Below are 17351 nucleotides of genomic sequence, written 5' to 3' on the forward strand. Positions count from 1 at the left end.
AAGTAAGAGTCAAACTTACCCAAGCTTACTGAGGTATGGTAATACTCCACTTGAACTGAGGTAATGTGTAACCATCCCGCTGCCCGGTGATAAACTTGATCTGATGTAGGGCTTAACAACTAGGCCAGCTTCAACAGCTTTTTTGGCCAGGAGTCCTACCAAAAAAAAAAAAAAAAATCCACCACTAAAAACAAACCCAAGAGAGCTTAATGTTTTGTATACCCCTTTAAAGAACATATATATGATCCTACCTTAAGTATGAAGAAACCCAGAGGATGAGTAGACCTTTAGTTTACTAAATTATTTAAAGCAGCTACTTGCCTGAATAAAGTTTCTAAACTCATAACAATACCATTCAGGTTTTTATTCCCATTCCTATAATGTAGGTGCCCATGTTCTAGTGGACAGAGCAAATACATTTGTCTTCTGATACAGCCCACACAGCCTCAAATGGAAGCTTGCCTTCTGAGGTCCTCTGTGGCTATGAAGTAAGAGAGATCTGATGGAGAACTAGCTGCTCTGGGGAAACTGCTGCTGAAGGTACAACACATACTCTTTAACAAGTATGTAGCAATTGCTCGGCAATATGGATTTTTCTCTCCAGACTGCAGCTAGTCATAGTTTCAAGCTACCATCATCCAGGGTGGAGTCAAAGCTACAGCTTACCTCCTCTGTCAGTTGTGAATCCATCTGAAGAGAATCCTAAACTGGTTGCCTGCGATATACTACCGAATATAGTAATTACAAAATATTTACAATTAAAACTGGTTTATGATACAAATTTTAAGATTGTATTATTGAAGACTAACTTTCACTATATAACCTCCAGTGCTAACACATTTAAGGCTAGAAGTTCACAGCTTCAAACCTTCAGGTCAAGTCATCACAAAGAACCACAAAAGTGAAGATAGAAGCTGCGTAAACATGGCAGCACCAGGACAACCAAGTTAGTAGCCACTAGTCACAGCATACCTGCAGCAAGCATGACGGATGGATTACAATTGTTTGTACAGCTGATTACTGCAGCAATGACAATGCAGCCATGAGATAGCTTGTACTCATTTCCTTCAAAATTAACAGGTACAACATCATTCTGTTTCTCAGCTGCAATCTGGAACCCTTTAACACCAGACTGGATGAAAAAAAACACGTTAGCAGGTATTATAGCACAGAAGGTATGACATGACAGCAAGATGGAGTGAACCCTCATTTAAAAGTAATACTCAGCTGTCCCATTAGGAACCCTTAAACAGATTTTTAAAGCAGCCCCTCAGTTCACACCTCTCTCCACATAAACTGTGGTGAACAAATGCCAGTGAATGCATGGTTGATCTCACACTCATTTCCTGCTATACAAGACAGAAAAATCCCTTACAAGTACATGTCTAATTCTACACAATACTTGTTTCTGAATTAGAAGCATAGCCAAGATTTTCTTGGTAAGAGGATAACTAAAAGCAGACTAGTTCAATTAACATTTCACACCCTCCAGGCTCTTCAGTTATCCTCCAGAGGTCCCTGTCAACTTCAAGCACTCTGTGATCCATTATCAGTTACAATTTCTCTCTCCAGCACAACTGACCATTCTGTATTATACATCTCATCACAAGCCCGAAATGCTAAAACCAACAGAAAAAATTTTTATAGTGCCTAAATGTATATGTTTATAATATTGTTGCTAGTCTTCAACTTTAAGGACAGGCACTAAAAAAAATGAAGATGCATTCCCTCACTTGAGGCTATGGTCTAGTGGTTAGGAAAATGTTGTGATGGAGGTTGGACTTGATGATCCTAGAGGTCCTTTCCAACCATAGCGATTCTATGATTTCTTTAGTACCCACTCTCTTAGATACAAAAAATAACAACCAAAAATACCACCTTCAGAGTGAAAACATTTCCTCTGTGGAATCAAATTAAGCTGTAAGCAAAAATCATTCACGAAGTTAAGAACTCAGAACACTGATCACCTACAAATCTGGGATGTCTTTCAGCATTTCCTTTAAGATTGAGTTTTCTGTTCTTTTCTTATCTGTATTGGAAATTAAGTAAAACACAGCTGCTTGAACAACTCTGAAAAGGAGAAAAGGTTTCCCAAGCTTATGCCATTTATTACTTAAGTTTTTCCTCCCCAGCAATCTAAACTAGGAAGCTAAGGATCTTTGGAAGCTCATGTTCCTGACAAACACACCTATCACTTAGTAGCTACCATCCTCAGGATATTTGTCAAGCAAGAAAAGAACATCATTGGATAAGCTGTTTATGTAGTAATAAGGAGGGCTCGGTCGGTATGCAAGTAATATGTAACTAAATTTATTCATGTAGATCATAGCAAGTACCTTTTGACAAGTACATCAGCTGTACAAACCTTTTCATTTAAGCAGGATTGGAAGTCACTTTTCATGTTATTTACAGTCACTCTATCTTGAGACCTCTTGGGGCCACTGACATATGGAATAATAGAACTTAGATTAATTTGCACTACCTAAAACAAAAAAAGAAACAGAAAAAGCACGCATTATATTCAATCCCAGCCTGGAATACACTGAACATACATTACACTGGATATACTCTTGAGACATCCAGGACCTTTTTTGTTTAAAATTTCAATGTTCTGAGATAGTGAAACATCCGTTTTCGAGACCACCCACTGTTAAAGATTCCATATTATTTAAAGTGTTGTAACATTGCCCCTAACTTTTCCACCATCCCTAAGACTTACATGATCACTAAGGAGTCACAAATTCAATTAACTGTTAGTTGACAGAAACGCTACTGCTTCTTCCTTCTTCCCCCCACTCCCTCTGTATTTTGCAAACATAACTCACAATTTTGAGAAGCGGAGTAATAAATGCAACATTTAATAAAGGAATGAAAATTACAGCAAGAAATAAAATTGTTAAATCAGCAGTAGTTATTTAACATGAGAATCAAACAGAGAAACAAGTCATTCCAAGCATACCTGGGAATACTCGGGTTCCGTGGAAGAACTCTCATAATTTCTAAATAACTTCACAGCTTTAAGATATGCTTCCACGACCTCAAGCTTGGCCTTGTCAAAACCTTAGGAAGATTATTTCAAACATGAGAAAAGCCACATCAAAAATAAATAAATATAACAAAACACACAATTCTCATAAACTGAGACTGTTTTAAGCATATCACCCAAAGTACTTTTTTTCAAGGCTCACCATTTGTGTACCCCAACCTCCAGAAGCTATTCAGGAATGACACATAAATTAACACTTTTTTTTTTTTTTACATCAGTTAAACTTTCCTTCTTATATCAAGGAACAAAATAAGCTGTTCCAAATCTAGCAGCTGTAGCTTTAATTAGATTTACAGATTTGTCCCTGAAGTTCATAAAGCTTTCCTCTATTAAGATTTGGCATGTTTCAGTTTCAGAAAGGCTTACTTATGTGCATGAGCTTTTTTAGATATGTTACCCTGAGGCTTTCTCCATTTGCACTAGCTTGAAATATCAGTGTAATAATGCTCTTCAAAGGAAAAAAAAAAAAATCACTCAAAAAACAACCAGAAATGTGTTGTGTGGTTTTGCAGTTTCACTTATTTCTAGTAGTCATTTCAGATTTTAATTTTATACGGAATCTACAGGTGGTCAAGGGATTAACTTCCTATCAAGAAGACTTATATTCCATATACTTTTCAAAATATAATTGAGAATTTTCTGAACACTTTTCTTTTGCATATGTTTTCAAAAACAAGGACTCTGAACGTTGAAGAATAATGTGACATCAGTCCATCAGGTATGAGACACATGAATCAGACTTGACAAACTTCACATGCAAGTCAGGTATCCACATGTCAGCACTGTGCCTACAAAAACTAAAGCCTCACTTGAATACACGGAGACAAAATAGGCCACAAGAGAACATTCATGCCAATAAAGCAGATAAATAACTCCGACCCAAACACCACATACCAAGTGTCGCACAAAACTAGCCAACAATAAATATGTATTTTGTGGTAGGTATTACTCAGATGCAGGAGATTCTACAGGATAAAAGCTGTAGCCAAGTATCTCCAATGACACAAGCCTGCACTGTAACAGCACAATTTTATACATTAAATCCAAGTTGTAACTCAGCAGAAAAATCACCATTCAAAAACTATGGCGTTTTAAGCAAAAAATGTATTACCATACATATAAAACCACTATTACAATAAATCACTATGTTCTTTTCATCTTTACCTGTATGCTTTAAGTGCTTCAGTGTCACATTATCAACAGGGAAAAAGCTCAGAATAGCACCATATTCAGGACACATATTTGCTATTGTGGTTCGGTCTGCTACAGACAGCTGGGAAACTCCACTCCCAAAAAACTCAACAAATTTTCCAGCTACATCAGCTTGCCTAAGTTGCTGTTTAAGAGAACATACAATATTTGTTAAGTGAAGAGGTACAATGCAAGCAATGCCTGTTGCAACAATTTTCAGTTAGTGAATCATGAACATCTGAAACAGAAAACAGAAATTTTAAGGTCCATGTTCTTTAAAAAAAAAAAAAACACACCATAACCCCCACCACATCCCCAAGACCCATTAACATACTGGGTTCTAATAATCTACACTGGAAGCTGACATACTAAACTACACCTCCATCTGCACCCGAGTTCTTCAGACGTCCTAGATGAAGACAGATACACGATTCTATAGGCATCATGCCTGAACGAAGAATGTCTTTCCGAAACAACTGAAGCCCTTCAATGCTTTGATGCTTGCTTCTTCCACTACAACAGTGATGGTTTGTGCCACACTGGCAAAAACCTGTCTTCAGAAAATATCTTCTTGACTGACACCAGCTTACAAGCATATATAGGCCTTGTGTCTTGCAGGAGAGGTTTAGAACAAAAAGGGTAACCAGAAAAAGTTTGAGTCAGAGAAATAGCCTACATACTGTCAGCAGGAGAAAAATGGAAAACAGAACCTCTCTCCCTTGCCTCCAACCCTGCATACACACTTGGTTTCAAAATAATTATTTTTTTTAGTTAAAAGGGGCCTGTAAATAAACCACTATAGAATGAAAAGAAAAACCCCACTGCTTTGAAGGACTATTAAATAAAAGTGGTTAGAGGTTATTTGTACCTTTCTGTACTGCTATGATTAAAGTTATACTAAAACCACTCCCATCGTTAAAATTCAGTTCTCTAACACAACCCGCAGAACTTGCAACAAACTTTGCTTTGTTTGCAAAGGCATCCAACTCTTACCTTTGTAATGCTTAGAACAATATCTATAGATGTAGCAAGTGGGCTGGCTGTGCCTCTCAGTTCACACCCAACAACCTCAGGTAAAGTGAGAGTAAGTGGCATCCCCAGCATTACTGCTTCAGTTTCAATACCACCAGCACCTGGAAGAGAGAATATTAGGTTGCTTTTCATCAGTTTAAGTAACCAACACTAAGTATGTTAAAGTCTTAAAATCTAACAAAAGCCTTCCTATTAAGCATAAAGTCTACAGCAAGAAATGTGTAACTTGTCTGTTAAATATTTCTGCATAAAAAAACAAGCAAGCGAGGCTACTGCTGAAGTTAGCACAGTCAACCAAAAAATATTTTCTCTCTAAAATTAACTTTCAAAGAGAAAAACATTCATACGAATTTTACACTGCAGACAAACAGCACTTTGAAAATCTGTTCGGTTTTGGCTATTTTTTCTTTATATTACAAAAAGCAGTTTTTCAATTGAAAGAAATTTTAGTATTTTATCTAAAAGTGATGTCAACCAACAAATAATTCAAGACAGCCTGTTATGCCCGATATAAAAACATCCAGTGGGAAGAACATATTATATTTCCCAGTAGTACTTTAGCATGCCTTTCAAAGCACTACCAAGTTGTGCTTCGCATACTTACCCCAGCCCAAGATACCCAAGCCATTTACCATGGTTGTATGAGAATCTGTGCCAACCACGCTATCTGGATATAGGAAATCTTTAACTTCAAAAACAACTCTTGACAAATACTCCAAGTTAACCTGGTGCGCCATTCCAGTCTCAGGTGGAATAATAGAAATATTCTTGAAAACCTTTGAACTCCACTGCAATTTTTCCCAAACAAGAAAAAAGAAAGTTGCATTTTGTCAAAGGTACATTCAATTCTTAGAACGTAAATAAAAATACAAAACTAATATGCAAGAAAACAGTACTTGTTATTTACGCAAGTGGCTTTTTGTACATTTGTCGGAGGTATCTGATCCTCCTGGTTCTAGACATTCTTAAACATCAGCAAAACCATTAATTCAATTCCTGTCGAAGGCTAAATCAATAATTCATATCTACCTTTCAAAAGCAGGGCCGCATAAATGAGTTGTGTGAACCTTTAAGTTCACACAACTCATTTCAAGCACAGCTAGAACCGGTATTTAGATCACAGAGCCTAAGCACTCATTTATAGGAGAATTTAGCTTAGCTTTTACTCTCCTGGATGAGATTGAAGATGCAATTTAGAAAAAAAAAAAAAAATCTTGTCACATGCCAACTCAGGACGCTGCATTGAAAACAAGCTTGACACAGAAACCTGTAACAAAATTCAGCTTGGCAGTTTTCCTCATTAATAATCCAAAAGCTCATTTGCAACTTTCCAAAAGAAACCTCCTAGCCTACCTGCACGAAAAAAATTCTAGATCCTTGCATGGGATTTCTACGCCACGTTAAATTAGTGGATGAGGATCAAATACCAATGTTGCAGATCCCTGATCAGCAGCAAAGAAGCCCACGAGGTGTCCATTAAAAACAAGTTTACCAGCACTACTGCCCAGTTTGAAAGCAGCAATGTCTCAACACTGGCCTCTGTTCCAACACTTCCAACTTCAGTAAGACTTCTAACAGTAGCTAAATGAACGTTTTGCCCAGAAAATCATTGTCACCCAATGCACTGAGCTCATTAAAAAGCATTAAAAACACTAATGCTTTATAAATACATACTTTGTCTACTACTCTCCCATTGATAAGAACCAAGTCAAACAGCGTAAACTTTTTCAAGTTAGAACTACTGAAAATTATTTCCCCTTTAAATGACACTTAGATTTAGAACAACTGCTGCCTAACAATTTTTAGATTCAAAGCCACAAGCTATGTTATTAGCCAATTTCCTGTTCCCATATTAAATTCAGATTTGAGACTGACATTTCCAAATTATTACATTTATCACCTAAACCCAAACACTTGTAGACAAATGGTGCAAGCTTAACTTAAAACAGCCAAAACACAACACAATATGAAGCCCACTAGTACACAGACATACCTTAAAAAATTGAAGCCTCTCTCTATTTCTGCCAAATTCCATCTCCTGATTTTTCAATACTGTGTCAGGCCTAGAAAGACATCAAAGTTCACAAATACTCTGAGTTTACTTCAAATTACAGAAGAACAAGTTGTTATTTTTGCCTGTTTGATGAAAGACTCATTTAAGTCTGCAGGACACTTTCAAGTAGTTTATTAGAACAAAGATAATTGCTTCCTCACAGCAAGCTTTCTGCAAACAGTTAAAAATAAATCATTTCATCTGTGCTGTGCTTGACAACATGTTTATTGTGAGTATAGTTTGCCTAAAGTATTTGATCTCAAAAATACTCATTTTAAGAGATCTATCCCAAGAATGTACTACAAAACACAGAAGCCTTTTTTTCCTTCTCTTAATCAGTAGTCTTACAGGTTGCACACCTCAAAATTCAACACAGTAAAGAAGCAGGATGTTCACTAGCTCAAGTAAAAACACTCTCCGTGTTCATGCTAACCCTTCAGCATCAGGACAACTGCACCTATCTGCCATTTCTGTATTTTTTGCACCCAAGCCACAATTTTTTCTTCAAAAGGACTCATCAGTACAGTCTCATATAATGAACCATCTTTTCTTAATAAGTGTTATTTATTAAGATACAGGTACTCATTATAAAGGAGTAATCTACAATTTAAGAGGAATAGCCTCTGCTTTGAGGAAGTGGACAAGGAAGGGAACACAGTGGCTTTGTACCAGGAAGAAGTCCCCAATTTTTTTCTGCATTCTACCTGTACTGAGCAGGAACATCTGCATATCTATAAAGATACAATACAGATCTATAAAGAAACAATCAGCATCCTATCACTGTGGGATACAGATTTGGTCATCATTTAAATTCCACACCTGTCCAGCACAGGAAGATAGGGATCTGAGCACTGTATCAGAGTAAAGAGATGGCAGCTGAAAGAGGAGGAGGATTACATACATTTGTCATAGATGGAATGGTACACAATGATCTGCTACTAATATAGGAAATCTGGGAAAGGCAGATAGACTTTCTCAAGTCTACTCAACTCAAGTTCCACTGGGCCATTACATACAGGCAGGATATTCAATGAATTGCAAATCAGTGACTGAAGGACTGTGAGATCCCACAGAAGATGGGGACGATTTAAAGAATAGGAACTAGCATATACAAGACAAAGACTTCCGAGGACCTCTCACAGAAAAATTGCAAATTACTTTTGGAAATAAATCAAAGCTTCATTGATTTATTCATTGAAGTCTATTTCGTAACACACTCCTATACTTTGCTGTCCTTGTAAAGAAACGGGGGAAGTATCAAAATTTAATTTAAAAAGGACAGCCACAAGTCACATAGCTCGCCAGCCACACTGTGTTTAGTAAAGCCCTTCCTATACAAAAAATAATCTACTGTAGACCAATTCAAACATGTTATATCAAACCTTCTGGATGCTGAAACCTGTCTATGGCAAATATGAAGAAGAGTCCAGAAGTATGTTCAGGAAACAAAAAAAACATCTCTACACACTGCCAGAGGCAGTGCTTAACAACAGAGAAGTGTACAAATAATTAAAGACAGAAGGAGCTTTCATACTCAGGCACTGGCTGCAGATGGAAAGGGCAGAGAATAGGCGTGTTCTCAATCTGTGCAGAAAAGTGTCCTGAGCTGCGACTGGAGTCCCCGGCGCCACACGGCCCCTTGCAGCTGCTCTGACCCCTGCAAGGGAGCTTCCGAGGCTGGGCCTTCAGTGGGGAAAGCTTTCCCATCGCCTTCTGTGAATCCCCTCCTCCAGGGTGCGGAGCACTCTGTATTGCACTGCAGTGTTAAATGGAAGAATAATTTAGACATCCAGAATTTTGCTTTTTTCATTTTTTTTTCCAATCCCTTCGACAGATTACAAAACATGACCTGAAAAAAAGTTATTTTTCTACAACCCTGTTGCAAAGTAAATTAACATTAGATAAGTTTAGCTCAGTTCTGTTCGCTTACCACACTAGCTACTTGATTGTCCGAAAGATCAACCTCAGATACTGGGTAATTCCTTAATTTTGTTCACAGCAGACCAGAAATCTTTATAAACAATGTTGCAAAGGCTAAACTTCAGGGTTTCAAAGGTCTGTGGTGTGGGTAGGCCCCATGCAAATAGCGGACTTGCTGAACGTGGTTGGTTGGTTTGGGTTTAAGGCAGTGCTGTACACATTTTGTTAAATCCACAGAGATGCAATTGCAAAGCTTTCTCAAGGAAAGAAACAACTTTATCATTTAATTAGGCTTTTTATACAAACTCTCAAACACTAAGATAAGTTTTATACATTATTAAGTCTGTGGTAAGAAAAGTTTGGGTTTTTATTACAAAATAAGGTCCGTATAGCACACAGTCTATTTGTACAATATTCAGTCTTTGCACAAAAGCAAAGAAAGCTTATTGTGTGAAATGAATGCTGACAAGAAAGCTGGGGAGGGACTTTTTAGTATATCGAGTAACGACAGGACTAGGGGGAATGGGGCAAAGCTGGAAGTGGGCAGATTCAGGCCGGATGTGAGGAAGAAGTTCTTCACCATGAGAGTGGTGAGACCCTGGAACGGGTTGCCCCGGGAGGTGGTTGAGGTCCCATCCCTGAGGGTCTTTAAGGCCAGGCTGGATGAGGCTCTAGACAGCCTGATCTAAGGTGAGGTGTCCCTGCTCATGGCAGAGGGATTGGAACTGGGTGATCCTTGTGATCCCTTCCAACCCTGACAGATTCTGATCTGTTTTAGCAGAGGACTTTAGAGACCTAATGGCTTAGTGGTTGGACTTGATCTTAAAGGCCTCTTCCAACCTAAAGAATTCTATGATTTCTTACCTCTCAATGTTTACAAAATCATGGATTCCAAATTAAAGCTATTGCTTTCTTCTGCTTTAGTAACATGGAAAGATACTTAGTTACCAAATTGCAGGCTACTGCATGGCCTCAAAAGATACCTTGTCAAAAACCCAACTTAGTCCACCAGCCTCTGATCAGCGGGAGGCAGCAGCTATACAGAAGCAGCACAAACCACCCTGCAGTGAAGGGTTTCTTATCGTGAACCAGCAGCTGCTGAGATCCTGCAAGCTTTCCAGAAGTGAAACTACAGGAGCTGCATTTATCATTACAAAGCAGCACACTGAGACCTCTTGCCAGCCCTTGGTCTTTCTGATAGTTTTAGGCTAGCCTGATTGCAATCAAATCAGCTGTCCCTCCAAACACCAGAGTGGACAGACCACAGAACTAGAACACCACCTATGCAACACGACAAATTATTTCTAGCTTCTTGATCTTCACTCCTAATATTAACCAAACTGAAATCCTGTATGTATTTGGAAGGCCTACAGAAATAACTCATACACCCATGTCCATTTGACCACAGGCTTTTTCCCCACGAACTTTTAAAATTCCCTAAGAGCTTGACCAGTTTACAGAATTCTGCATGAGACTGAAAGGCTCCATGGGGGAGAGGTGAAGGAGAAGATGAAGGTGAGCTGCATTATTTACTGTTTACTTCAGCAAACACTGAATAAAATGTCAGTTTTTCCTCTTCTGCAGTATTATGTTTCTAGTAAAAGGCAGCTCCAGGCTGTTTTTATCCCATTACTGCCTATCAGAAAAGGAAAACCACACTATTAGTTTTGCGGGCCCAATACTTTTCCAGACTCCTACAAGTAGACTACTCTCTCTGTAGATATATGCAGTCTTTTTCAGTCTGCTGTACAACCCAAGCCCATAAAAAAAAATCAGTTGTAATGTATGGGCTGAAATGACTGTCTGTCAGTATGGCCAATTTTTAAGCTGTGTCTCTGGAGCTGTGACAAGGTGGTCATGTTAAAAACAAGTTTTGTTTAACATTAACAGTAAAACCAGGGCAAAGCAAAACTACAAACACTGTCTGACTCATTCTCTTAAAACTTATTTCGCAGAAACCATGACAGATCAAGTTATTCCAGCAATTTCTTGCCCAGAATTTGGGTTGTCAGTCAGCTTCATCCATAAATCCCCACAGCCATTCTTTTCCTCCTTCACAAGTGGTTATTTTACCCATTTTTATCCAGCTGTCTTTCAGATATCATCAGGTCTAGTTTCAGGGGTCCACACATGGCAGATTATTTGATGGGATAGTACCAAGACCAGAGTGAATCCATACTTAAGTATCAGACAGAACTGTATATTTAATTAAAAAAAAAAAAGATATCTTACCATTTGCTGAAATCAATCTGCAGAGAATGGTCAACAGTGAGATCAGTTGGGCAGGCAGGATTGACTTTCACAGGATCTCCTCCAGCATTTCTCACAGCTTCCCTCATCGCAGCAAAATCCACCATTGCTGGAATTCCACTAACCAACAGAGAAACAAAACAGTATACTAACATGGGACGTTAGCTCACTAAAACATACAAGCTTCTCTGTAGTTTTAACTTAAGTCTAGGTCTATGTAAGTTCTATTTCAGATAATAAACCCTTACTATTCTATTCTTTAAACTTAAAAGAACTTCAAATATTTTTAGAGCTTAATGGAGTGGTACTCATTTACAGCAGACAACAGCATGTTGGAAGATAACATACCAAACAAAAACATAGGAACATCTCAAAAGAAGAGAACTGCATTTCTTTTTTGTCTTGCCATGCTTCTGAAGTGCGCTGGTACTTCACTACAAGACTAATTTTTAGATATTTGCTACCCATACAACAGAACCATGCTATGCAAACAATGCTTGTGCTATACATTAACACATTCACATGCATTACTAGTCTTCTTATAGAGTTTCATTTCTGAAACTAATGGCATTTCACAAAAATATTCTGGTTGCTATTACGGACAGGTGTACCTGAAGTACAAAAATTGAGTGTACAATCTTTATGTAACACAGTACTATATAAATCTTCCTCACTTTTCTTGCCAGGCAGAATTTACCCGATTTTATTAATAGCACAACTCCTTGAAAAAATTCTCACTTATTGATAAATGCTAATGAGTCAGCAAAACAGCATAAATCTAATATTTGCAGCTTGCTGAAGGACTGCCCTTTTAGCTAGGCCATACTCAAATCACAAAGAAAGTTAATATCCTAAGAGCGTTCTTTTTAAATATATGTATTATTCACGGATTCAATGGGATTACATGCACTTGTGGAGTAAGCAGTATTTAATCTTCAGTTATCTCAAGCAAGAATTCTATCTATTTCAATGACCTGTCACCCATCTGGCTACAGCTGGAACGTCACCACTTCCATTTGTGTTGTAGATCTCATCCTGTCAAGCATTCCTTGTTGGCCAACAGCTTCAGACTTGCCAACCTGTCCTAAAACCAGGGTACCTTACAGAACAACTCCTAGCCTCACAGGACGTCTAATTGTCACAAGCAATCAACTGGGTGGCAGAAGCAACACACAAGTTTCTAATGAGAAGATACTTCAGTATCAGAAGGCTAGCTGCTGTTTAGTGTCAAGGCAAAGATACACAGACAGATACATACAACTCAGTGAGTTTACACAGATTATTTTGTTGGTTTTGGTGCACACACACACACGCTTACGTAAAGTCTTGAAGAACAACTCTGGCAGGACAGAAGGGCACTTCAACATTATTCTGTTTCGTTCTCCAGTCCAAAATGTTCATAGCATCTGTTTCCTTCACTAGGAAGCCATCACAGTTGCGGATACTGGATTCAAACAACACTCGTATGGAATAAGGCAGAGTATCTGGGGTAAAGCAAAGTAACTGACTTAATGAGTGCAACACCTTCAGCTTATGTGGTTCTTTAAAATTACAATCTCACATTTCTAAAGAATTGCACTTCACTAGGGATTGGAAGGATGAGAGCTACACGAGTCTGCTTTCCCAGCTGCCTTTGGGCTTGATCTTCATTACACACTATGTAACCATGAGTTGCACGATGTGCCCATTGCAGGGGATGAATTATCACAAGGGATGCGAGTGGAAGAGGCCAATGGCTTGGCTGCACTGTGTTAAGACAGTGACATTTAAGAAGGCATGTGATGCTGGCAGGAAAGAGATGTGAGGAATCTACAGCTGGCATCACTGATCAGAGTGGGTGAAAAGCAACAACTAGAACATTCAGAAGTATTTTTAACAGTAAATTTCACCACTTTATTACTTGAGACATCAAGCCAAAAGCATCCAATACCAGACTTTTTTTTTTTTTAAATAAAGAGCAATATGAAGGCCAGGAATTATTATGCCATGATGCCATGTGCCCTAAAATTCAACACATTTCATAAAATATAAAGAATGACATTTCACTAAATAGAACTTTAGTTAAGTTTGTTACTGATCTGGATTAAGGTATTGACTAGAAGCAGCTTTCTGACTTAAAAAAAAAAAAGTTAAGGAATCGGAAATAGGAATGAAATAAGTGGGAGGGGAAAAAAAAAAAAAAGCAGATGTCACTATTCACTGCAAACAAAAAAAATCCAGATTAATTCACATTTCTCCCAAAATCTCATTACTTTCATCATCTCTCAAGCAGGAAAATGACTTTGAGAACAGAGGAAAATATAAACAAGGTAGCTGGGAGGAAGCAGGTGAAACAATTAAGTGAAGGCTTTAAAAAAAAGTTAGATTTAGTAGTCTCAGCCTGATCCAGATATATGTCCACAAACTATTACTGTAGTATTTGCTGACTCCATTCTCATTGTGTCTCAGATAGTATCCATCGTTGCCTAATCAGACAAGTCAAACTAATGCAAGAATGTCATCAAAAATGTCTAATCAACTGTAATGACACCACTCACTTTATTTAAAAGCCAAGTTACCAGAAGAAAATGGTTTTGCTTTTTCTTGAATTACAAATGGCGTGCAATGCATCCTTACAGTGAAATATCCACCTGTCCAACAGGCTGCTCAGCAGCCAGCAGCTGCAGAGCGACTGCTCCTACTGGGCACTAGCAAGCTCACATCTGCAACACTGTGGGTAGTTCTGGGCCTCCCAGAACACAGGAGAACCCAAGAAATGAGATCACACCTAGTGAAAGGCCTCCAGAGGTGGTTATGGGGCTGCTGTACCCCTGACACACAGGAGCAGTTGAGACATCTGGGTTTGCTCACCCTCAGAAGACAAAGCTACACAAACTAATTGTAGGTGTCCACAATCTAATTGGAACTGCAAAGAAGGCGATGCTCAACCTTAGAGGTTTACAGTGAAAGGACAAAAAAAAAAAGTCACAAGGTGCAGAAGGGACCCTGTGACTCTGTACAGGAAGTTCAGAGAGGGTGGTTATGCACAGGACCAGGAAAGGGGATGAAATCTCTGTCCTCACAGATCTGCATGGCTCAACTGAGAAAGGCCCTTCAAGTTAGTTCCAGTCGCAGCAAGAGGCTTGACTAGATCTCCAGGTGTTCCCTTTGCCCTAAAACATTCTGAGCTCTTTCTAGCTACCGTTTTCACCCACAACTGAATGGTATTTTACAAACTAGAAAATCAGATTTTCGCTAGCAAATCGGTAAGTAAATCCATTAACATTTATTTTAGTAACCTGATTAAACAGGCACTTATCAGATTATAATCAGAAGCTGCAAGGCAGAGGGCAAACAAGTAAAACCAAAAATTGATGTTCTAGCAACAAATGCCATGAGCAATTCCAGATGCTGGATTTGCTGTCAGTGCTGTCCCACACTGTGCTTACATTTTATTTAATATCTTGCCAATATGTGCTTAATATGAGGCTTCTAACTTCTGCACAGAATTTTCTATCATAAGACAAAGACACTCTTAGTCTAGTCTATTTAAACTCCTTCTCCAAATTATCTCCAGGACCATCTGCTGCTGCTTCTCCAAGCTTTAAGGCACATCTTAGCAAAAAGTAGTTATCTTCTGTTCATACTTCTGCTCCTGTCACAAGGCTATTCAAAGAACTGCTGCAGAACTGACTGGTTTTGTTACTACCACACTACTGCTTCTTCCCGGATAAAGCCACAAACAGAAGCATCCTATCTCCTTTTTATGTGCTTATCTGAAAGATTACCTTCATTACCACGAGTAGTATAAATTTGCAAGAGCACACAGCTGTTGCACAGAAGTTTCAGCAGCTAGTGTGCACTAGCTCATCTCCGTTCCCTCCAAACAGGGAAGTCACTCTTGCTGTCAAACACGGGTTTAAAGTGAAATAGCCACTGCTAATTTTTTTAGTTAAGAAACAGCTCACAAATTCTGTAAATACAGGAAAGTAATTCAGACCTTACACAACTGGAAAAAAAAATCCCAAATACCATTAGTATGTACCTCAGGTAACTATTTAAGGAGTTTAACGTAAAAGCAGAGGGAGAGAACAATGAAAGCATGTTTTGATTATCTGCAAGAGTAAAGGCTATTCCAGCCAACAGTGATCTACAATGCTGTCCCCATGCAGGTGTTCCCCTCCTCCACCTCATGAGAACATGCTTTTTTTTTTTTTATGGTTTTGCTGGTTTGGTTTTGGTTTTTGTTGTTTTGTTTTTTAAAAGCACCTAGACACAGAGACCAAATAAAAGTCTTTTTGGAACACACCACTTATTGTTATGTTACATACCAATGACATGCTGAGATTAAGCAATTGTATGAACACCATAAAACCTCATTTTCCTGCAAGAATTGTAGTAGAAGTTACGTTCCAGTAAACACATGGTTACACACTATCCACAACTGCTGGAAGGTGAAACTTGAACACCAAGCAGTACAACATTATAGTAAAAACTAATTTTAAAGTACTACACAGTAGTAGTCACTTCATTGTCTTCCAAAAGAGAAATTATTCTGATTTGGAGTACTGATGAAAACTTCTGCTACATCTATACTTTCTCCCTTTATGATAAAGGGCTCCATGAAGTATTACTCCCTACCTAATTCATGAAGCAACAACACACTGGGTAAGTAAAAGCTTTCAAATACATCTATTAAGAATCCACATGTTCACAATTGTATCTCCTAATATTTTACAAGAGTAAATAGTGCATGCTTACTGCTGGCACCAGCCTAATTAATTAAAAAGTAAAATGTGTCATTACCATACTTGGCGCCTCCAAGCTTTGAGACATTGTAGAACTTCTTTTGTGGATAGTTTCCTAATGCTTCAATTATGGGCTGATAAGGGCTTCCTGGGAGAGGGGGAAAAAAAAATCCAACAGTTATAGCCATGAAAGAATGGAAGGTTAGAGCAGTGGTATAGGACTCATAAGAATGGCTTTTCATTTCCAATTTTACCAAAAATCACATAGAACTCTAAGGAAATTGTAATATGGAAAGGTTTCTAAATGGATTGAGACACTTGATGAAATATATGTGTGACTAAGATGAATTTTAAGAGCATCTGTAATACTAGGTATATGCAGGTCATGCAAGTAACCAGCATAGTCACAGGCCCGAGTACGTTTGACCTTTATTGCCTCAGTTCACCATCTACAAAACAGGATAAATGCATCTCACCAACTCAGATATGAGATACAGGTTTTAAAGCGGTAGAAAACAAAGCATTAAGTGCCAGGCTAACGACAAGCAAACAAGAGGCAAAAATAAGCCTCATAACAGCTATCAGGTGGAGAGAATAAATAACTTCTTAGGAAAAGAAAGAGTGGTAAAAAAAGAATAATGTTTTAATTCAATTGCTAGCAAATTAAAGAGACAGTACTAATGACAGTACTCCCTCAGGCCTAAAGAGCTTCATACAGTGAAAGCTTAAGGAACTAAAATTTACATTACAAACAGTGGGGAAGATGGTGTTAGCTCTGACATCACTGGGCTGCTCCTGTGAGCACAAATACTAAACGCTGGACCTGCAGCAGAACACTTTCCCTTTGTCTACCCTTTGCTTTGATCTTAGTACACTACAGTTACACCTTCATCGCCAAGCAAATGCTACATCACCAACAGCTAGCAAAAACTGCGTCACTTGAACACCCGAACAATTAACGTGACTGCCCCAAATTAAGCAGAGTACTGTTTAGGCCCCAGCCATACGAGCAGACACCTTCACGCGCACGGCGTCCCTCGCTCGCTGCAGCGTCTGCGGCACAGGGAACCCAAAGAGGGATAAAAATGGTCGCCAGGAATAACGGGAGGCTCAGCGGGACGGGCTCACGGCC

General features: G+C 38.6%; 1 protein-coding gene across 1 annotated transcript in view; it reads right to left on the reverse strand.

The window, feature by feature from the left end:
• IREB2 (iron-responsive element binding protein 2) overlaps window positions 1-16407 on the reverse strand; it is a 22546-nt gene extending 6139 nt beyond the window's left edge. Inside the window, 12 exon segments of the mRNA XM_008944009.1 lie at window positions 20-155; window positions 973-1132; window positions 2366-2482; window positions 2960-3060; window positions 4211-4382; window positions 5231-5370; window positions 5874-6057; window positions 7263-7332; window positions 8857-9078; window positions 11475-11612; window positions 12811-12976; window positions 16278-16407. Of these exon segments, the coding sequence (XP_008942257.1) occupies window positions 20-155; window positions 973-1132; window positions 2366-2482; window positions 2960-3060; window positions 4211-4382; window positions 5231-5370; window positions 5874-6057; window positions 7263-7332; window positions 8857-9078; window positions 11475-11612; window positions 12811-12976; window positions 16278-16407 (1736 nt within the window).
• Window positions 16408-17351: the final 944 nt, after the last annotated feature.

Source organism: Merops nubicus, unplaced genomic scaffold (assembly GCF_000691845.1).
Source record: "Merops nubicus isolate BGI_N331 unplaced genomic scaffold, ASM69184v1 scaffold29587, whole genome shotgun sequence".
In the NCBI taxonomy this organism is placed as follows: Eukaryota; Metazoa; Chordata; class Aves; order Coraciiformes; family Meropidae; genus Merops; species Merops nubicus.